General features: G+C 45.2%; 1 protein-coding gene across 1 annotated transcript in view; it reads right to left on the bottom strand.

Moving 5' to 3' along the window:
* The window catches only part of ABCB8 (ATP binding cassette subfamily B member 8), a 1506569-nt gene that overhangs the window by 1086501 nt on the left and 396755 nt on the right, over positions 1–23313 (bottom strand). Inside the window, exon 3 of the mRNA XM_044067605.1 lies at positions 10378–10533. Within this exon, the coding sequence (XP_043923540.1) occupies positions 10378–10533 (156 nt within the window). The remainder of the gene's footprint in view (positions 1–10377; positions 10534–23313) is intronic.

Genomic DNA, 23313 nt, shown 5'->3' with positions numbered 1-23313 from the left:
TTGACATTGTAAACTGCTTGTTGAACTTAATGATGAAGTATATACTTGCATCTTTAAATATGTATATTTTTTAGCATATCATTGTGTCGGTAAATATGTTTTGTTCATGTTTTATGTTATCCTATTCACCCAGGCTATGTCTGCAAATGGTCCATTAAGATCAGTACACTACCCCTTTCGATAAATATAAATGTATGAATGCTACAGGGACCTTGACCAAACCACATGTTAAATACTGTGTGCAGTTCTGGAAGCCATATAAAGAAAAGGACATCATACTTGAAGTAAGGAATCAAGAGGAAAGCTACCAGAAAGATCCATGGGATGGAGGGTAAAGAATATAACCACAGATTTAAAGTAGCAGCAGCTTTTTTCAGCTGAGACAAGACAGGACTCAGGGAGGGGGGGGGGTGGCGAGATCACATTGATGCGCAAGATTATATCAGGAAGATGAGAAAGGGTCATTCTGAGCAAGAGTGGGATGGAAGGGGCACAGGTAGAAAATCATATGGATGAACTACTCCCTGGAGTTTAGGAAATAATTCTTCTCAGTGTGTGCTGTGGCCCTATGCAATGGACTACTGGAATGGGTGGTGGAAAGGGAATCCAAAGTGGCATATGGGATGGCACCGAAGAAATGGCAAAAGGGGAAGGTGGGGCTGGATGGGAGGTACAATATTAAGGAACTTAAAAGGGCAGACTAGAGAGGCTTATTATCTCTGCCTACCATAAAACATTAATTTAGTGAGGCTCAGCTGATGTCCAAGGAAGTTGGGGGGGTTAAGTGAGGGCACAGGTAAGGAGGGAGGCTGGAGAGGTCTGGTACTGTCATCACTGGACTGAGGATCTTGCAAATGATCAATACTGAAGATAAGAATAATTGAAATGCAAACCTTTTTTCTGTATCTATCATAAATACTACTTTACCTCTTATTTGGGAGTGTGCTGAACCTTGGTAACAGTTTTCAGCCCTTGGCTGTGTTCTGGGAAACTACAGTGGGGGTCCACTTTGAGATTCTTTTGCAAGTAGAACAGTACTTCTGGTCCATCTCTGAAATAAGGATACTATATCTAGCGGGCTGAAATGGTTAACAAAGCAATCTATTAATTACTTTTAATTAAATTTCCTTTAAACTGTGCATTCTTTCCAGTGGTTCTCACTCTCAGATACAATACTATGCATTAAATCTGTCATATGTTTGATCAATAGTCATTGTCATACACTACAAAGCCTCTGCTCAGAACCACTCCAATGAATACACTTATACCTTCTTGTAGTTTTATCTTTTAACTGTAAACTGGAGAAATGTCCTTTAACACCCCCCCCCCCCATGAAACCTCTCATAAAGCCATTAAGGATAACCAGCTCCATTTCTGAAACCAAAGGCAAACCACCTGTAATCTCCTTTTCTGAAACCAAAGGCAAACCACCTGTAATGAGAAGTTATGTACCTACCATAACGTTCCATGCTAGTTGTCTTCTTCTCGCCTTCTTTCTTGCTGGATGGGTTCGGAGCTGATCCTCGGCTCCGACTCGGCCAATACTAAAGCTCAAGAGCTAATTCCACCAGCTCGAGGCTCCCCTATATCCCACAATGCTAGGCGGTAACTACTCAGATCTCGTTTGATAGCTAAAACCAAGCAGTTCTAGTCTCCATAGTATGGAGAAGAGAGAAAAGGAACCCACCTCTATATAAATCTGTATGTAAGCTACCACAAACATAAAGGGAGAATAGAGGTGGTAGAACATGTGGGAAGGAAGCCCCAATGGAAGATCCCAAAAATTCCTATCGGTCTGTCCAGGTTGGGGGGAAGGAGAGTGGGACGCAAGAAAGAAGGCGAGAAGAAGACAACTAACATGGAACGTTATGGCAGGTACATAACTTCTCAATGTTAAGTTGTCAATCTCGCCTTCATTCTTGCTGGATGGGACCGCGTCCCTAGCACCTTACCCCGGGTGGCTTATCGGAACAGACTCTTGAGAACAGTGGAACCAAAGTTGGCACGGTTTCTGGACGCCATATCCAATTTGTAATGCGAGATAAAGGTATGAGGTGAAGCCCATGTGGCTGCTGCACAAATGGAATCTATTGATAGCCTGTCCTGAAAAGCTACAGATGTAGCTAATGCCCTGGTTGAATGAGCTCTAGGTCTTGAAGGCAGTTTTTGATGTCTGATTTCATAGATGAAGGTAATTATAGAGGTAAGCCATCTTGAAAGGGATACTTTAGAAACTGGAAGGCCCATTTTCCTTTCCGCATAAGACAGGAAGAGCTGGTCAGATTTCCTGAACTGTTTAGTCCTGTCTAAATAATATCGAAGTTGGCGATGAACATCTAGAAAATGTAACTTTTTTTCCGACCTGTTGGAAAAATCAGGGAAGAAGACAGGGAGATCGATAGTCTGGTTTAGATTTGCCTCAGAGGAAACCTTAGGCAAGAAGGATGGATTAGTCCGGAGGGACACCCTGTCTTTATGGAAAACTAAGTAAGGAGGACGACTGCAAAGAGCATGAAGTTCAGATACCCTTCTAGCTGATGTTATGGCTACTAGAAAAAGTGTTTTCCATGAGAGCAACTTAAGAGGGCATGAAGCCGCAGGTTCGAAGGGGGGGAGAATCAAGGACGCTAGGACTAAATTCAAGTCCCACTGAGGTGGGGGATCTTTGATTGGGGGCTTAAGCAAAAAGACACCTCTTAGAAAGGCTTTGCAAAGTTTATGGGACATGATACTGGAGTCTGAAACACCTACATGAAAGTTAGATATAGCAGCTAGTTGAACTCTAATGGTAGATGAGGAAGAACCTAAATGAAAGAGCTCTGCCAGGAAGTCTAGGATAGACTGGATAGGTGCGGTGAAGGGGTCTATATTTTTTGATGCTGCCCAGAAGGAAAAACGTTTCCACTTACTATTGTAAATCCTTCTGGTAGAAGACTTGTGAGAGGCTATCAGGATGTTACGGACCGAATGAGAAATTAAAGGAAGCCTGGCTAGGGTAGGAATTGGAGAAACCACGCTGTGAGGTTGAGAGATTGGAGGGAGTGGTGCAGCTGGCCTGACTGGTGGGTCAAAAGATCTGGTACTGGGTCCAGATGCCAAGGCTGCTCCAAGAGGTAATGATGCAGGAATGGAAACCATATCTGTTGAGGCCAGTAAGGGGCAATGAGGATCATAGTGACTCTCAAGGCGATAGCTTTCTGAATTAATTGAGAGATCAGTGGAAAAGAGGGAAAAGCATACAGAAGTCCCCGGGGCCAATCGTGGACTAGAGCGTCTCTGGTGGGTTGGCCTGGTAGAGGGAAGAGGGTGAAGAAATCGTGACACTTGCTGTTTTGGGGAGTAGCAAAAAGATCGCAGCAAGGTCGGCCCCATCTTTGAAAGATTTCTTCCAGCACTGATTTTTTTAGAGACCACTCATGAGGCATGAGAATAGCCCTGCTCAACTTGTCCGCAATCACGTTGGACTTCCCGGGAATGTGCGTTGCTATCAGAAACCGCTGAGAAGAGATCACCCACTGCCAAAGTCTGAGTGCCTCTCGACATAAGGGATAGGACTTGGTTCCACCCTGTTTGTTGATGTACCACACTACGGACATGTTGTCCGTCTGAATTGCAATAGTCCCTGTGGGAAGAGAGTCCTGAAGGGCTTGCAACGCTAAAAGCACTGCTCTCATCTCTAAGACATTTATGTGCAAGTGGCACTCGAAAGATTGCCACGTGCCCTGGACTGACCTGCCCTGATAATGCCCCCCCCCACCCGATCAGGGAGGCGTCTGTTGTCACCGTGGCGATTGGGGGGGGGGGATGAAGGGTCTGCCCTGAAGAACTTGAGGTGATGTAGTCCACCAAGACAGGTGATTCTTGCATGATTGGGTTAGCAGAATGATGTGAGACATTGGGAGCTGTTGGAAGGACCATTGAGAAAACAGCATCCACTGGAGGATCCGCATGTGAAAACGAGCTAGGGGAAGAAGTGTAATGGTTGCCGCCATGAGTCCTAATACCTTCAAGACTACCCTGGCTTTGATCTTGTTGCACTGAAGCAGAAGGTAAACGTGTTTGCGGATATCTGATACTCTTTGCTCTGTCAGTCTGGCAGAAAGATGAAATGTGTCTAAGGTGGCGCCTATAAAGGTAATAGACTGACAAGGCGACAAGGCAGATTTTTCAAAATTTACTGAAATGCCTAGAGCTTGGCAAGTTTGAATGGTGAAGTCTCTGGATAGAAGAAGTTAACGCCTGGTGGTGGCAGTAAGGAGCCAGTCGTCTAAATATGGAAACACCTGGAATCCTTGACGTCTCAGGTGAGCCGCGACCACTGCCATACATTTGGTGAACACTAGGGGGGCTGTAGTGAGACCAAAGGGTAGGGCTCTGAACTGGTAGTGACTGGCTCCCAGCCTGAAACGGAGAAACCTCCTGGAGCGTCTGTGCATTTTGATATGGTAGCACGCATCCTGAAGGTCTATTGAGCACATCCAATTGTCCTGACCCAAGAAGGGTAGAATGGACTGTAGCGTGACCATCCGGAATTTTGTTTTCTTCACATACTTGTTTAGCCTGCTGAGATCCAGTATTGGTCTCCAGTCCCCTGTCTTTTTTGGTACCAAAAAGAATTTGGAGTAGATTCCGGATCCTTGCAGGTCTGCTGGGACTGGCTGGATAGCTCTTTTTGACAGCAGCTTTGATATTTCTAACGCTGCTTGTTCCCTTAGACTGGGTGGAACGTCTGGAAGGGATCCTTTGGGTTGGGATGGGATGTGAATAAAGGGGATTTTGTAACCCTCGGATATAATCGACTGTACCCATTTGTCTTGAGTGAGGGAAAGCCAGGCTTCTGGGTACAGTGATAATCTTCCCCCGACTGCCTCCGAAGGTGGACAGACGGGCAGCTCCTCAGGGATGCTGAAAGGGTTTATCAGAGAAAATCTCTCTGCTACCCTGGTTTTGCGGACCACCTCTGCCCCTAGGGCGGTGTCTATTGTTGTTCCCCCCTCTGCCTCTAGAGGGGAATCGACTTTGTGCGTCAGATGAGACTCCTTGTGGTTTGTGGAACCACATTTTTCCCCCCTTCTGACCTTTGGGATAAGGTCTGGAAGGGGTAGAAAAACGGACTCCCACGGCAGAGAGAGTCTTACCTTCCTGCTCGCACCTAGTCAATGTATCCTTCACCTGAGGTCCAAACAACATTGAGCCATCGAAGGGGGAATTGGTGAAGGACACCTTGAAAGGGTCCGCAAAATTGCAAAGCCGCATCCGGCATGGCGTCGTAAAGCTACACCTGTGCCTGCGGCCCTACTCGCCCCATCGGCCGCATATGAGATAAGCCGCATGGAGGAGTTGACAATCGAATTCAGGGTTGCCAACTGGGAGTTCATTTTATCTTGGAACCCCTCAGCCGTTGGATCCTGCATAGCATCACCCATATCCTTGAGTAAATCCCTCTGGAGACGGGTGAAGTGACACAAGTAGTTCAGTGACCGCATGGCAAAGGTCGCTGAGGAGAACATCCGCTTAACGTACCTGTCCATGGTCCTAGACTCCTTATTAGGAGGATGGACAGGTACCGAAGGATCAGCTAATTCCTTCTTATTGGCTGCAGCCACCACCATGGCATCAACAGAGACACCTTTTGATAAGAACTGTTTCTCTTTAGGGGCTGTAATAAATTTTGACGGCCTCCTTGGGGTAGGTTCCACCGAATCAGGGGCCGTCCAAGCCTTCCTTGCCACCAATTCCATGAGGGGGTCAAAGGGAGGAGACACCCAGGAGGTGGAAGGGCGAGAGCCAAACGCCTCAAGGTAGACCAACTCGTCCTCTGAAGGGATAAGGGCAGGCCAATTCCCCCTCTGTTTAAGGATTTCAAGGATGTCAGCAAAAGAGATATCCTCAGAGGGGGACCGAGGTGGAACCTTCAGATTCCTCCAAGTCGGTGTCCGAGGTGATAGACTCAGGGGAGTCAATGTGCTTCCTCTTGCACTGTCTCTTCCGAGGGGGTTCCCCTGCCGGATCAGGAGAAGCCTCGGAAGAAGAGGATATTCCCAATGGGGAAACCTGAGGGGCTGGCTCTCTACGGTCTGGTACAAGGGAGTGGGTAGAAACCACCGCAGGCACTGAAGAGGGAGGAGCTGACGGAGCCGGCCGTGGGGTAGACACGAGGTCTAGTACGCTCTGCATGATCTCGAAGGCACCCCGATCAGCCAGGGCCGAAGGTCCCCGCTCCAAGGAGACAAGGACCCCCCTCCGGCACCGACAGGGATGGCTCCGAGGCCGATGTCAGAGCCGAACTCACCAGCGCCGACGCTCCGAGAGGGAGAACGGGGTCGGACAAGGGTCCGATGCCACTCGCCCCCTCGGAGCCAATGAGGGAAGCCCGGCGCCTAGATCCCTCCAAAGAGGAAATCGGAGCAGACAACGGAGCCGAAAGGGAGGGTATCAGCTCCAACGCACCGACAGCCACGACTCCGACGAGCCCCTGCTCCGAACTCAAAGGAGTCGGAGAAGGAACAGAAGCAGGGATGGGAATAGCCGCTGACTGTTGAGTAGGGCTATGCAGCATTTGGGCCAGTGCCTCGGACTTGAGAAGTCTACTCATCACCCTTTGTAAGTCATGGTCGGACAGCCTGGAGAACCGAGAGGAATGGGACCTATGGCTCCGCTTCGACAGAAGAGGGGATCCCGGGGCCGAGTGGATGGAGCCGATGGAAGGGGACCTCAACCTCTTCTTAGAAGGTGGCTCCGATAAAACTATCGGAGCCGACTGAGTCTCACACCCTCGGCTCCAGCCGGAGCCGAGGTAACGGTTTGAGTCTTCGAAACATCGACTCCAGCCGGAGCCGATGTCAAAGCAGTCTTAATGCTCCCAGCGGATGGTTCTGAAGCTGGAGCCGACGGCCTGGAAGTCTTTGAAGGCTTCCCCGACGCAGACTGGGTCGGGGGGCCTTCAGGCTTTAATAAGCCTCGAAGAATAAGTTTATTTTTGCGTTCCTGCAGGACTCTAGGGCTGAATGCATGGCAAACAGCACAGGAGTCCTGCAGGTGCAAAGGTCCCAAGCAATATACACAAGAAGTGTGACCGTCTGTCAGAGACATTTTCTGACAGCACGAGTCACACTTCTTGAAGCCTGAGACCTTGGAGTCTTTAGACATCCCAGAAGAAGTCACTGTATACAAAAGGACACAGACACAAAACACAGACACACCCTTTAACTAAAAGAGAAAAACCCAATCACACTGTATGACAAAGGGAAAAGGGAAGTGGGCCAAAGGCCTAGAACTTAAAAAGGGAATAAAAAGGAAATAAAACGAGGGAAGACCCGATTTAAACTAAAAGGATACCCTGTAATATAAACTTGACATAATAAAAAGGATAGGGGTAGATATTTAAATTTTCTAACTAGAAAACACTCACTAACCTGCCAGAGCCGGTAGAAGAAAGCACCTCGCAGCTAAGCGGCAAACGGGATCTGAGTAGTTACCGCCTAGCATTGTGGGATATAGGGGAGCCTCGAGCAGGTGGAATTAGCTCTCGAGCTTTAGTATTGGCCGAGTCGGAGCCGAGGATCGGCTCTGAACCCATCCAGCAAGAATGAAGGCGAGATTGACAACTTAACATTGACTATTTCTTCACCACTAACACCAGTGAGGGGCATCTCATGTAGAAGGAAAGTATAACAAATGCACACAGTAAAGTGCAATTTCCCTTAAGAGCACACAGAGATTACAGTCAGTCCAGGGCTGGTCGCTCCCTTGCTCTCTAGGTCCCCAATAAGACTCCCCACTGGCACAGCTATAGGGTCCAGATCTCAGCCTAGTGGGCAAGCTAAGACCTCTGACACCCTCTGGGTCCAACCAGTGCTTCGTGTCTCTGCCCAAATAGCTGACACACACACACACACACACACACACACACACACATACACACACACACACGCACACACTTTGAGAAGAGTTTATACAACCACGCAGACACTCCTGGGGAAGGCTGGCACAGGTTCTCCAGCTGTGTCCCTTTTTCCCAGACTATACGGTAGTATCAGCTGCCACCACCCACTAATATTTATCAGCTACTCAAAGGCCATTAAAAGGGTGTCCAGTTTTACTGCGCAATATTATTATCCAACTGGTAAATGTGACTAAACAGTCAAGGCTTATTAGAGTGACTTGGTACAGGATCACTATATACATGCAATGTGCTCTAGAGCTTAAATTATCTCTACACAAAACAGCCACAGTTAAAAGGGTTTAAAAATATTTAATAATAAATAATTAAAAGCACAAGACAATACTTTTTACAAACAAAGTGCTAGTCAAGAGTTCAGTTCAGAGATCACAGAGAAATACTTAAAATAATTCAGTAGTACAGTTCTGACAGCACAGAAACAATAGTCTAATCTTTCTAGTTTCTAGCTATTTATTACAGAAAACACAAGTCTAAGATAAGCTTACATATAGAGCAAAGGCAGAGTGCTGATGAGTTGTGATGGTCAAGAGAAAAATGCTTAATGCTCTCTGATTCTCTCTGTTTTTAAAATCACATTTCTGGTTCACATTACATCATTCTTCACACTTCCCTGGGTTCCCAGGCTAGCAGAAACTACATTTACATCCTTCACCTCTGGGCAGAAACCAGAGCAACAAAGGACATTTGTGCATGCAAATTCTGGCCATTAACTCTGGCCTTAAAACAATAGCAAGAATTCCTTCATCTAGACTGGCCGGAGCCGTGTTTACTTCAAAGGGCCACAACATGCTTTACTTGGTCAGTAACGTGCACTGTTACATTTCTTTTTCACTTCCACATGTAACACTATTTTTACCAGGTAAGACAACAAGCCTGTGGTTTACATTAATATTTATAGATGACAGAATTATCTCCAAAATTCTATCTGGCTAGGCTGGTAGCCTTCACCCATCTTCACCGGCATGCTCAGTACTTCCAAGAACAGTCTGAAAATATACAACATCTGGATGTGCCAATTACAATGCACACCAAACCTGCTCATATATATTTTTGGTATAGTGTCTCTTCAGCTAGGTACCTGTTCATATATGTTTTTATTACAGTGTCTCTACAGCTAGGTAAATTCAAGACAGAAGTAATGCTAATATCAGCAAATAATGTTGCCAGAAATGACTAAACCATTTCCCAACAGCCTGCCCTCTTAGTACCTCACAAAAACATACACATAGTATTATTTCCCTCTTTTTCACTAGGTCTCTTAGTCTTTTCCAGTCAGTATGGCAGTAGTGTTACATTATTCTGAATGATACCTTACTTTCTCTACAGAGTTCTAGCTAGATGGACTTACTGAAACTCCCCAAACTATGTGAAAGTCTTGTCCCTCTTTTCAGTATCATACAGGCTACTGAGAGGTGACCTCTGCCTTGTGTATAGAACATCTACAAACCGTATACATTCAGAAGTCCAATGGTATCATAAACACCTCTTCAAGCATCTCAGTCTGTTTTACAAAATAAATATAACATGCTGGAGGGGCAGGTTTGTATGTATATTGTCTTCTATCACTCCACATAAAGCAAAATACTTCTCTTACTCTATTTAAAAGTAATTTTGATGACTGGATGAGTAACTGTAAATTCACTCCTTGTTGAGCACCTCTATCTCTCATGGACAGGAAAAAAATGTAAATGTCCCAGCATATCAGTGCCAACTTATCAGTGTTTCATCAGTGGTGTAGTAGGTAGCACACTCACCTTTGGTGCAGAATACCATTGGTTCTATTCCCACACCAGGCAGATTAACTGCTGCAGTTCAGCATAAGGGGGATACTGCACTCCTAAGTTGTCATCCTTTGGATGAGATGTTAAACCAAGGACACATCTGCTTGAGTTGGTGGTAGCTCAGATGGATGTAAAAGATCCCATGCCACCTATCTAAAAGAGTAAGGAAGTTCACCGATGCCATGACCAAATTCCCACTAGTGGTATAAATACTACCTCCGGTCTCCCCTGAAAAGAGGCTACTACTCTACTGGGACTAACCCAGTCAACAAAGGATAAACTAATAAGGATGGATAGATGGATAGATGGATAGATAGATAGATAGATAGATAGATAGATAGATAGATAGATAGATAGATAGATAGACAGATAGATAGATAGATAGATAGATAGATAGATAGATAGATAGATAGATAGATAGATATTCTTGTTTGGCCTATTCTGCTTTATTTCCATGCAAAGTGTAAGTGCTAAAAACTACCATGGGAATGCAAGACTAGGCTTCTTCAGATACTCACAGATCAGTAGACTAGTAAGTACCTATGTACCTAAAAATATATTACCTATGGAGAGGATTCAGTCTCTTCATTAAATCAAAGCCCACCCAACTGCGTGTACCACACAAGTCTTTACCTGTATTCCATAAAAAGAGAGCAACTTCAAAGCAGGTTCTTTCATATCCTTGAGGTACTGCCCAGAATGTTCTCTTGTATACCGTGCCACCACATTTACTAATTCTCCCAGCATTATAGGGATCTGGATATTCAGCAGTGCCGCACCAAAAGCAAACTGTTAAAGGAAAAAAAAACATTATTTAGTGACAAGTGTTTTTTTTAAACAAGAAACATCATTATTGAATTATCACTTATGACATAGACAATTATACATTTAAATAAATGAAAACAAACCATATTGACATGTTTTCAGTTGCAAACATTATACATCACTTGCAATCTTCTATACAGTCATCGTCAGTCAAACATTGCACAGCTCATTCAATTCCTGTCTTCCCTTAAACTTCATTCGGTACTTACATATTATCGCAACCAGATTTCGAAATGGGTGTACTTCCTGATGTTATCGCGAACCGACTGTATGGTAAAGTAAACTGGGTTGTATGAAGGCTAATTCATTTCTGTATCACCTTGTTTCAGAAAGAGGAAGTAGAATAACGGAAAATGTCCTTTTCCTTGGTAGCCTCCTTTAACACCGTAACTTCATGGAAAATGTTATGAACGGGAAAGAAGAAGAAAGAATGCAGCACTTACTACATGCACAAGCACATAGTCTTCCACAGGGCAGTGCAATTATCATTATGTTTAGGGTTACGGAATACTCATTTAAGAAAACATACAAACAAGACGTACATCCTACCGTGTTGAGGCGAAGCATGATACAAATGTTTCCACTGTTATACATAACAATACCGAATTTAAAAATGACATGAGTGCACATCCAAAAAATAACCGATTGCACTTCTGAATTCAGCAGCAAAGATAATGGTTACAAATGCAGATGTGAAGCAGCACATTAATCCCAAGCCTGAATAGTTGTTGTTACTTGAAAGCTGCTACTATACAGCATAACGATGTTTTCTATTCACTCCTGCCGCTACAAGACGGTACCCAGGAAGAGGACATTTTCTGTTACTGCTGCTCCTGCTTCAGAAGCGCTGTGATAAAAAAGTAAAATGGATTTTACACACCCCATTTCAGAGTAGTATAAAGTACTAAGTTTCACAACACATTTCTGCAGGAGAAGGGCTTGTAAATGAACCGCTTCTCCTGCTCCAAATCTGGTTGCTATAATACGAAAGTACCCTTCATTCCTCCTTAAAATTATTATTCTGCATGTATTGTTCCCACATTTCCCATTTTTTCTATGCAGTTTGCTACTACCTTTTGTAAAGTTCCCATTTCCAGTTCTTTTATCTCTGTTACTATATTCACTGACTCAAGCAGAATTGGTTAAGGCTTTAATTTCTATTTTCTAGCAATTGTTTTTTTGGCAACCAACAGAATTAAACTGTAAGGACTTACTACGTCCAGGCAATTCCAATTGTGTATCTCAGCTCAAAAAATAAATTCCTTAGTTACACCAATTTGCTTACCCAGTATTTCTGACAGAGCAGACTGCAGGAAATTTTTGAAGTCTGCCAACTCATTACACTCCCCAAAAATATGTTCCAGTTACCTCTCTCTTCCCCATCACACATCCAACATTTAGAATCTACCCAAGGAAAAATTCTTTGGAGTCTGCTTGGGTTATAAAAATACCAATGCAAATACTTCCAAGCAAAGATCCTAGATGTTCTAGACTTTGGTTCATAGGTTGGTACTAGGCTATCGGCTCTAGGGCCTATACAAGCCTAGCCATAACAAGTCCCTGGCTATTTCTTCCCACACTATTTACTTCCCTGGACCCCTGTCTAGCAGGGCAACTGACGTGATCCCCGGGGTGAATTTCCTTTCTCCCATCCAATCGTCAAGGTTCCTTTTGAAGAGGGCCAAAGAGGGCGCTCTGCTTAACATGTATGGGCAGTCTGTTCCAGAATCTGGGGAGTCTCTGGGTCAGGAACCTATCCCTCCAGCATGTTTTGTTTATTGTGATGACAAGGTTTAGATCCTTGGAGCGTGTGGCTCTGAGGGATTGGGATTTCTTTAAGAGTAGCATGTCCAACAGCTCTGGGTTTGGCATGGCCTTGTATATTAAGCAGAGATTGCCTCTGAGTAGACGATATGCGACAGAGTATAGCTGGAAGGCAGTCAGTGTATGGCATCTGCTTTAGGCCTGTGATTTTTTTTTAGTGAGGTATTTCTATTTCTGCGGCCTTTCCAGTTGTTGCAGATATCTTGAGAGGTACATACCAAACGGGGCGTTGTATTCTATAATGGGTCTCATGAGGGATGAGTACAGTGGGACAATGACTTCTTTTTTTCTGGATGAAAAGCCCTTAGTGATAAGGTGTGCCACATAGAAGGATTTCCTGACTGTTGTGGCGATGTGGTTATTGAAGGTGAGACCACTGTCCACCTGTGTCCCTAAGTCTCTTATCACACTTTCGGTGTTTAGTGTACTGCCACCTATGTGGTAATTCACAGGTACATGTTTTTTCTTATCACACGTTCAGTGTTTAGTGTACTGCCACCTATGTGGTAATTCACAGGTACATGTTTTTTCCCAAAGGGGATAACTATACATTTCTTGGCATGGAGCTTGAGCCCGTGGCTCTGGCACCAAGCATCTGTTTCTGTAAGACCCTTTTGTAGAGTATCCACATAATTTGGGGATTCAATAATGGCTCCCAGTTTGCAGTCATCTACGAATTTTGTTGGCCAGAGTCCCTTAGTGTTGGCCTGTACTTCAGAGAAGTAGATGCCAAACAAGAGCGGTCCCAGGACTGAACCCTGAGGTACTCCACTTGTCACTTCTCTGGAGCTGGATTTGGAGTCGGCTACTTTTACAGTGTGGGTTCTGTCAATAAGCCAGTTGGCAACCCATCGAGTGACTTAGGGATTAATGCCCAGCTTAGTAAGTCTATCTATGATTCCAGAGTAGGGGATGGTGTCAAAGGCCTTGGCGAGGTCCAAATAGGCTGTGTGGACCGCCTCACCCTCGTCCACGGCTCTGGAGACTGATTCGATGAAGTCAATCAGGTTCAGGAGACAAGGTCGGCCCTTCATGAACCCAAACTGGGTGCGGTCCAGTGTTTGAAGGTTGCCAATGTCTTTGTTTATAAAGTTCCATGATAACACGTTCCATGGCCTTGCAGATCAGGCTCGGCAGACTGATGGAGCAGTATTTCCCGGGATCCAAGGTGGATCCCCCTTGTGGAGTGTGATAACTGTAGCTGTGCGCCACTCAGTGGGCATGAAGCCTGAGGTGAGGCTATGATTAAACATGACACTTAGGTGAGGTGCCAGCTCATTTTGTAGTTCATGTAGTACACAGCCCGGGATGTCATCTGGTCCCATGGATGCTGTATTCTTAGCTTAGGAGAGTGCATTATTTACCTGTGTGGCCATTACTGGAATTTGGCAATCTTCTGGTATTGAGATGGGCCATTTAGGGGGTAAGAGGGGGGGTGAAGTTGGCACTGAATTGATCTGCCAGGATATTGGCAATATCCTTGGGATCAGTATATTTAATGCCATTCTCTTGTAGCTCAGAGCAGATCTCAGCATTGCCATTTAGATTCTTGACATAGTTATAGAATGCCTTGTGGTTGTCTTTGGAATCTTTGGCAATTTTATTTTCGTAACTAGCTTTGGAGGATTTTATGAGGGATCTCAGCTTCTTACTGAGGCTGGTAAGGGAGTTTTTTTTGCATCCTGGGATTTTCCTCTTTTCTGCAACAGCTTCTTCCTTTTGTTGTAAAGTTTGTTTATGGCAGGGGCCCACCAGATTGGCTTCCTTTTTTTGGAGGAGAGCATCTTGGTTCTATTTGGGATGGCACGATTCATGCATGAGTGGATGTGCTCGTACAGTGCCTTAGTGTAGGATTCAGTAGTCGAACTTTCAGTTCCCGTCTGCATGAGTGTCATGACGTTTGTCACTTCTGACTTGAGTAGCATAAAGTTGGCTTTGGAGAAGTTTTTTATGGAGGTTTCCTGACTGGGGGTGGAGGTGGGATGTGGATATCAAGGGTGATTAGCTTATGGTCAGACCTGACCAACGAGGGGGTGACCATAGGTGTGGAGCATCGATTTCCCATGTTGGTAATGACCAGGTGTAGGCTATTGGAGCCCTTGGTGGGACTATGGATTAGTTGATCCAGGGCGCTGGAATTTATGAATTCCAAGAACCGTTGGGCAAAGGTGTTGGTACACGAGTAGTTTTCCCAGTTAATGGCGGGGTAGTTGAAATCACCCAGTATTAGGGTGTTTGGTTGTATCTTAATATTTTCCAGTATGTTTAGAGAGGTGTAGTGAGAATCTTTGGGCATGGTGGGGGATCTGTAGCAAGCTACACTTTGGATTGCAGTCTTACCTAGTGTTAGTTGCACCTGGAGAATTTCAGACGCATTGTGTTGGCAAACTAGCCTGGTGGTGTGAATATCCTTGGTGAATATGGACACTCCTCCACCTTTAGTGTTTCGATCCTGGTTTGGTGACCGAAAAATGTGGTAAGAGTTGTAGCCTGGTAATGCAGGGGTGGTCTCTGAAGCCTTGAACCAGGTCTCAGTTACTCCACAGATATCGATGTTCTCCATTTTTAGGAATGTCTCCAGAGAGTGCATTTTGAGGTTTAGAATTCTAGCACTGAGTAGCATTACCTTCAGAATTTGCATGCTTGTACCCGTTATGATGGTGGTTTTGTCCTTTGAACTTTGCCTAAAAAAGGCACTATGGGGTGGCAAGAGCCTTAGCCAGTAACCTGAATCTCAGGGGCGACAGGTGCAGACCATCTCTGGCAAAGCATCTTGGTCTGTCGATCATGTTGTCCCAGGCAGACAGATACTGGATCCCCTTTGAATAACACCAGAAGCTTAGCCAGTTGTTGACATCAATCATTTTGTCCTTATATTATGGTATCATTCTGGACAAAGGCAGGATGCTACTCAGGGCTAGGGTCATACCTATCTGGGCCACATGATCCGAGAGCTCTTCCATGTCTCTTTTCATGTAGTCCAGGGCGGTACATCTCAAGTCATTCACTCCAACATGGACAATGACAGAGTCATATTTGTACTTGTTGTGGAGTGACTTGAGTGCATGCGTTATGTGGCAGATCCTGGCACCCGACAGGCAGCTGACTGTAATTTTCTCTTTGTTCAGCCTGGTGAGTGAGACATCAGTGTGCCTGACTACAGAGTCACCTATGACTAAAGTGTTAGGTACACTGTCTTGCCTTAGGGGCTGTTGCTAGGTGGCACACTGGTGTTGTGAACTATGTGACACTTTGGTTGTGATAGGTGTTTGCGTTTTAGCTTCGGAGGTCCTTGCTGCTTGGGCAGGTTACAGTTAAGGGCCTCCGCATATGTGGATTTAATGTTGCTATGTGTGGGTGTCGGTGGTGTGGGTTTAGAAGGGCAATGTGTTGCTTGAGGTGTAGTGCAGGTGTTAACCTTCTCCTCTTTGTTGCATATTTGGGAGCCACACATATATCCTCCCATTGTACATTTGTGAATTGCTTATCAAATCTCTCTTTCAAATCCTTTCTAACCTCCTCGGATAGATGCCTATAGTTGTCACGCAATATTTTATATGCCATACTAATTATCCATTTTTAACAGGAACTTCTGTTCTAGATCTTACTAAAAACTCTACCAGTGCTGGTCTTTCACTTGAAATCCCCCTATTCCTTTTTCTTTGCCTATACTCTGACATCAATCCTGGATAGAGAAGGCAATCTCTAGCCTGAAGTCCAAATTAATTCTTTGTTACTTCCCATTCTATTATCTTTCCCTCTCTAATTATTTGCTAATAATACCTTCATTCCCTTGCCAGTTGTTATCAGCAAACCATCTTGGTGTTGTACAGTAAAGCATTTATACAGAAAGAAGCACCAGACAAAATTCAAACTTCAACCATGTTAAGTCAATGACAAGTTTAGAGTACATTAATTCAAGAAATGCTGGTTTATTTCCAAAGGAGGGGTACAGTTTTCTTCTCAACAAAAATGTATCTAGAATTGCCTCTCAGTGACTTAATACCGAATATGAAATCTCGTCTTGGCTTTTATCAAGGAGTGATTACCATGCAGTTAATACGAGTGTGACAGTGCTTCCTCATCTGTCTAGAACCATTCATCCTAACCTCCTGAAACATACAGTTGATGTAAAGGCTTGCGCTTACTATTCCTCTTATTACCTTCTATAGTCAGAATTGTGACAGCACTCTTTCAAACTAATAATTCCATTTACAATGAAAACAGTTAAGCAAAAAGCTAGGGTGGTGGAGAGTGTTATCAGTTGCACCAAGATGTAATAGAGCGCATCTTTTCACTGTAGTTTTCTCTATAGCAGGAGCTTTGAGAGTGCTGTCGCCAAGGTCCTCCCCGGTCTCAGACTGCAAGAGGCAGCCAAATATTTGGTGTACATGCATCCCGTTTTGACTTTAAACTTCCCACAGGATTAGCCGATTGTCAGCCATGTATGCTGGAAAAATCTGGCAGCCTTCTTTTTAAGCTAATTTGAAATAGCTACTGTTGCATTAGTTCACAGTGACATGTACCAGTAAGTCATCTCATTACAGCTTCTGTTGTCAGAAAAGTATCTTTGTTACCTAAAGGTTAGTATATGCATGTGCCTAACGCCTCGTTCTGGACTGTTTTTTCCTTAACTCAAAGAATGCTGTGACAAACTAATTTTTGTTTACCCCTTCTTATAGCTCACCATTCTTGTAAAGAACTTTTTTTGCCCACACATCCCCCACTCAAACCAATGGCTCCACTACATGTATCCAGTCAACCAATTTATCCCTCTTACATAGGTGAGACTAAGTCTCATTCCAAGTCCAGGGTGAGATCCCTAAAGCCTGTTTGTTCCTGGCAAGAGCTAGAGTTCAACTGGCCATTTGCTCCCCCAGATGCAAGAGTCAGGTGTTAGGCAGTGGTCCAGACTGCAGGTCATGCATGTTTCTTTCCTACCCCGGCCTAACCCCATCCTGAGACAGCTGGGTGCTTCATTGAATACTAGTGCCTGTGCCAGGCTCCTACATGTCCCCATACAAGAACAAGTGCCCTGGCCTATATGCGGCATGAAGTCACTGATCAGTAACTACTACCTGCAACACCTTCACAGAAATGTAGAGGTCAGTGGTGCAGCAACCACATTACCTTCTTCCTACCAGGACTGGTGAGTCAACAACAGCAACTCTCTCCCATTTTCCTTGCCATGGTCCTTCCAGGACCAAGGCCTGCTAATCGAACCTGGCTCGTCTGGGTCATATCTCCTATCACTCTCTGCTACAGAACTATGGTTCTGGTAAAGATTTTTATTTGCTAATCATTTTGTTTATATATTATGGGACAGTATTAGTGTATATTTAGTTTAATGCCAATATTCCATACTGTTTCAAGATGGGTTCTAGTAATTTATTTATTTTATTTTACATTTGTTTACCAGGGAGGTCCAACGGAACAGAACTGTCCGTTTTCAGTGAAGGCCCAGGGAGAAAAGCTCCAGAACAATTGCTAACATACTATACATAAGATATTTACAAATTCATTTATAAAAATATAGCAGAAAATGACCTATGATTGCACAAGATATTTGCATAAGCATAGTGGTTTAGACATACAATTAAAAGTATAGCAGGTAGTAACATTTGATTCTTGTTCATACAGTATATTTAGTAGAGATAATCTTGAAGATGTACTAAAGATAAGACAAGACAGGAAAAACTAAAAAAGGAGGCGAATATAGACACGTTCATATGAGGTGCATTGACATTTTAAGGGAAAGCTTTTCAACTTAGTCTAGGGGAGAGTTAGTGAGTATAGATGGGGCCGTGGGGGATAGGTAAGTAGTAAAGTAGTAAGTAGTCTGTTACTGAAGATAGCAGAAATTAACAGGGAATGCACATAACTTAAACTAAATCCTGTTAATAATGTAGTAGCTGCAGCCAGGAGAAAGGCTCTCTTACTCCCCCTACAAACTATCCATGCAAAGGCTAGCTAATAACACAGGGATGCAGTCTATTCCAGCTCCTTTCCACATGCCCATCATCTCTTCATTTTCTTCCTTGGTGAGTCTTTCCTTGATTCCAGTCTCTCCATTTCTACATGAAGTCACTACTTGCTTCCACTGTAATATCTAAATTATTACTTTATTCCATGTCCATTTCCCCCATACATACACACCTGATAAGGTTACTGGTAACGTATTTACATATATATTTTTTAATGCTAAGATGACACTCCTGAGATAGTGCTCCTACTACTCGCCTCACTTGCGATGGGTGCGCATGTATCAGACACGCAGTCCCAACCCTTTGTAGCTGGTTTGTCCAGTGCACAGGTCACTGGCACATTGGGCCAAGACCTCTACAGTCTGGAGTTGGCGATGAACATTCACTCAAGACTGATGCACATGTAAAAGCTGCAAGTGCAAAAAAAAAATTAAGTTTAAATCTTTGCAGTCTGTGGGTGCATGTCTCCTAAGAGTAAAGTGAACATTGCTGGGATACAGCAAACTTGAATCTGCAGATGACAGGATCATCAAATTTGTAACTGTGAGCAAATCATCATATATCTTACACCGTTTGGATTTCCAAAATGGATGCACATTGATCAACTTTTAGTTATGTACTTACCATAACTTCGGATGTATGGGATCCATCTCGCCTACATTCATAACAGATGGGTTCGGAGCCGATCCATCGGCTCCGACTCGGCAACTAATACACTAGCACGAAGTCTCTCATTGGCTGGGCTACTCCCTATCCCAGGATGCACTACACCTGCTTCCCCAGATCTTGTTTGTTCGCTTTCATACATCCATGCAAACACAGAAAAACTAGTAGTCACTATAACCAACTAAAGTTCTTCAAGAAAGATCGCCAAGAAAAAAGGGACTACAGCTCCTCTAAATCCGAATGGAAGGGGCAAGGAGGGTGGGTACTTATGAATGTGCGAGATGGATCCCATACATCCGAAGTTATGGTAAGTACATAACTAAAAGATGTAATGGGATCCTATCTCGCCTACATTCATAACAGATGGGACAGCGTCCTAGCACCTACATCCCGGTGGCTCATTGGAAAACACTCCTGAGAACTGTGGAACCAAAGGAAGCTCTGCCTCGAGAAACCACATCCAATTTGTAATGAGAAATGAAAGTGTGCGGAGAAGTCCAGGTTGCCGCAGCACAAATATCATCTATTGATAACTTGGAGTGAAAAGCTACGGAAGTAGCCATTGCCCTGGTAGAATGAGCCTTGACTGGAAAGGGAAGCTCTTTGTTAGCCTGTGAATAAATAAAAATGATACAATCTTTAATCGATTTAGATATGGAGGTTTTTGTTACTGGTTGGCCCAATTTGTTCACTGCAAAGGAAACAAACAATTGATTTGATTTCCGCGTGTGAGCGGTTCTATTCAAATAAAAACGCAGTTGTCTGTGTACGTCCAATTGATGCAAAGTATATTCTGCGTTATTAGAGAATTCTGGGAAAAAGACAGGGAGTTCTATAGTTTGTTGAATACAGAAAGAGGAGGCCACTTTTGGTATAAATGCAGGGTTTAATTTCAATGAAACTCTATGCTTGTGAAAAATCAAATAGGGAGGATCAGAACAAAGAGCTTGAAGTTCTGAAACTCGCCTGGCAGACGTTATGGCTACTAAGAGGCCGTTTTCCAAGACAGAAATTTTAAATCACAGGTAGCAGCTGGTTCGAAAGGACGGGCAGTTAGGGCAGCAAGAACCATATTCAAATCCCAAGGGGACAGGATGAGATAAAGGAGGCCTAAGGAGCCAAGCCCCTTTAAGGAAAGCCTTACAAAGTTTGTGAGACATCAATGAAGGTTCAAATGAAGCATGAAAATTAGAGATCGCCGCTAGCTGAACCTTAATGGTAGAAACTGAAGAGCCCGACTGAAAAAGGGAGGCCAGAAAATTCAGAACCTCCGATACTGGTGCAGTGAGAGGATCTATACCCCGTTCTTGAGCCCAGAAGGCAAACCTTTTCCATTTACTGGAATAAAGTTTGATAGTGGAAGGTTTATGAGAAGAAGACAGTATGTGGACCACGTCCGGCGAAAGGGCATTGTCTCGGACTAAGGATGGAAGTGGAGTAACCATGCTGCCAACTTCAGGGACCTGAGAGACGGATGAAGCCGTCCTGACTGATGAGTCAACAGGTCTGGCACCGGATCCAGAAACCATGGACCTTCTATCGCATGCCTCTGTAGGAAAGGAAACCAAACTTGACGAGGCCAGTGCGGGGCAATCAAAATCATCTCGCTCTCCATGTAAATGGCCTTCTGTATCACCCTCGGTAGGAGGGGGAACGGAGGGAAGGCGTAGAGAAGACCGGGGGGCCAAATGTGGGTCAGAGCGTCCCTGGGAATCTGTCCCTGAGAAGGGAACAGTGTGAAGAACTCTCTGCATTTCGCATTGTGAGGGCTGGCAAACAGGTCGCAGCAAGGAAGACCCCATCTGTCGAAGATTTTCGCAGTTATACCCTGGTTGAGGGACCACTCGTGGGGTAAAAGAATGGTCCTGCTTAATCTGTCCGCAATCACATTGGACTTCCCCGGTATGTGCGTTGCCATTAGAAAGCGGTTGGTAGCTACCGCCCAGTGCCAAAGTCTCATGGCTTCTCTGCATAGTGGGTAAGACCTGGTTCCACCTTGCTTGTTTATGTACCACACCACCGACATGTTGTCGGATAGGATAGTAATCGGGCCCTGTGGGAGAGCGTGATGGAGAGCTTGGAGTACCAATAGTACCGCTCTCATCTCCAGGACATTGATATGCAAATGCGTTTCCTGGATCTGCCATGTGCCTTGGACCGACCTGTCCAGGTAATGACCCCCCCACCCTACCTGGGAGGCGTCCGTAGTCACAGTGGCAACGGGACGTTGAGGTATAAAGGGTCGCCCCGGTCGAGATTTGATTGGAGAAGCCACCAATGCAGATCTCGACGGCAACTTTCCGTGATTATGATTAAGTGGTTCAAGGGAAGTTCCTGATAAGACCATTGAACCCACAGTAGCCATTGTAAAATTCGCATGTGAAGTCTGGCCAAGGGAACTAAAAGTATGGTTGACGCCATCGAGCCCAAGAGTTGTAGGATCCGATGGGCCGGGGCTCTTAGTAGGGGAAGACAGGATTTGACTTGATCTTGTAGGACCTGAATTCTTGCTGCCGGTAAAAAGGCGCGCATTCTTTTTGTGTCTAAGTCTGCGCCTATGAAAGTAATACGCTGAGATTGGCTGTAGTACAGATTTTTGCAAATTGAACGTGATCCCTAAGAAACGGCCCAAGGTGAACGTGGCTCTGAGCGCCTGGAGTAGTAGATGCTCGGAGGTGGCAGTAAGGAGCCAGTCGTCTAGATATGGAAACACCTGGAATCCCAGACTTCTCAGGTGAGCAGTTACCACTGCCAGACACTTGGTGAACACCCTGGGGGCTGTGGTGAGACCAAAGGGCAGTGCTCGGAACTGGAAATGACTGACTCCGAGGCGGAAGCGTAAGTGTCTCCTGGACTCTTGAGCTATGGGAATGTGATAGTAAGCGTCCTGGAGATCTATGGAGCACATCCATGCATCTTTTTCCAGCAAAGGAAGAATAGATTGAAGAGTGACCATTCGGAATTTGGACTTCTTCTAAACGATTCAATGAACTGAGGTCCAAAATGGGCCTGAAGTCCCCTGTCTTTTTTGGTACCAAAAATAATTTTGAGTAAGTTCCTGATCCGATCTGGTCGATGGGGACAGGCTGGATGGCTCTTTTTTCTAGCAGCTTTGAAACCTCTAATGCTGCCTGATCCCGCTGACTGGGTGGTACGTCCGGGATTTCCCTTAAAGAAAGGGGGGGGTTTGTTGAAGGGGATGATATAACCTCCGGTAATAATGCGAAGCACCCACTGATTGCTTGTTATGGATTCCCAAGCTTGTGGGTGCGCCGCAAAACGACCCCCGACTGGCTCCGGAATTGCACAGTCGGGCAACAACTCAGGGACGCTGGTTGTATGAAGAACCATGAAAGGAATTGCGGTCTCCAGAGTTACGGGGGCCTCTGCCACCTCTGGGGCGGCGTCTTCCAGAATTCCCCCCCCCCCTGCCTCTGGAGGGGGAATCACTGGGTGGAGTAGGGAAAGACTTCTGAGATTTTCTAAACCACATTTTCCCTCCTCTCTGAGCCTTGGGGTAAGGCCTAGAAGGAGCGGAAAATAGGGCCCCAACGGCAGTCAAAGTCTTGCCCTCCTGCTCGCACCGAGTTAGTGTGTCCTTCACCTTGGGTCCAAACAAAGATGACCCATCAAAGGGGGCGTCGGCGAAGGAAGACTTGAAGGCCTCCGCGAACGAACACAAGCGTAACCAGGCTTGTCTCCTGAGGGCAACGCCTGTTCCCGCTGCTCTACTCGCCCCTTCGGCCGCATATGAAATGAGCCTCATGGACGAGTTAACAATAGAAAGGAGGGTAGTCATCTGTGCGCCAACAGTCGGGGCCAGCGTCTCAGGTAGGTTACCAACAAGGGAGTCATTTAGCTCTTTGAGGAGATCCCTTTGGAGCCTCGTAAAATGACATAAGTAGTTCAGCGACCGTAAGGCAAAGGCCGCTGAAGACAGGGTACGCTTCCCGTACCTACCCATGCTCCTAGAATCCTTATTAGGAGGATGAATAGACGTCGAAGCCTCTGCCACGTCCTGCTGTGTGGCAGAAGCCACCACCAAAGCATCTACAGGCACACCCTTTGTGAGAAACTCCTTCTGGGGGGGGGCTGACAAAAATTTATTGGGCCTCGCAGGCACCGGTTCCACAGAATCAGGGTGTTCCCACGCCCTTCGAGAAACCAAATCAAGGAGTTCATCGAAGGGCGGAGACACCCAGGAGGCGGAAGGCTGGGCCCCAAAGGCCTTGAGGAAGACTGACTCCTCAGCTGAAGAGGTTTTGGCTTG

Source organism: Protopterus annectens, chromosome 3.part1 (genome assembly GCF_019279795.1).
Source record: "Protopterus annectens isolate FY-2018-M chromosome 3.part1, PAN1.0, whole genome shotgun sequence".
Taxonomy (NCBI): Eukaryota; Metazoa; Chordata; order Ceratodontiformes; family Protopteridae; genus Protopterus; species Protopterus annectens.
This window is presented reverse-complemented; position numbering and strand designations above follow the sequence as displayed.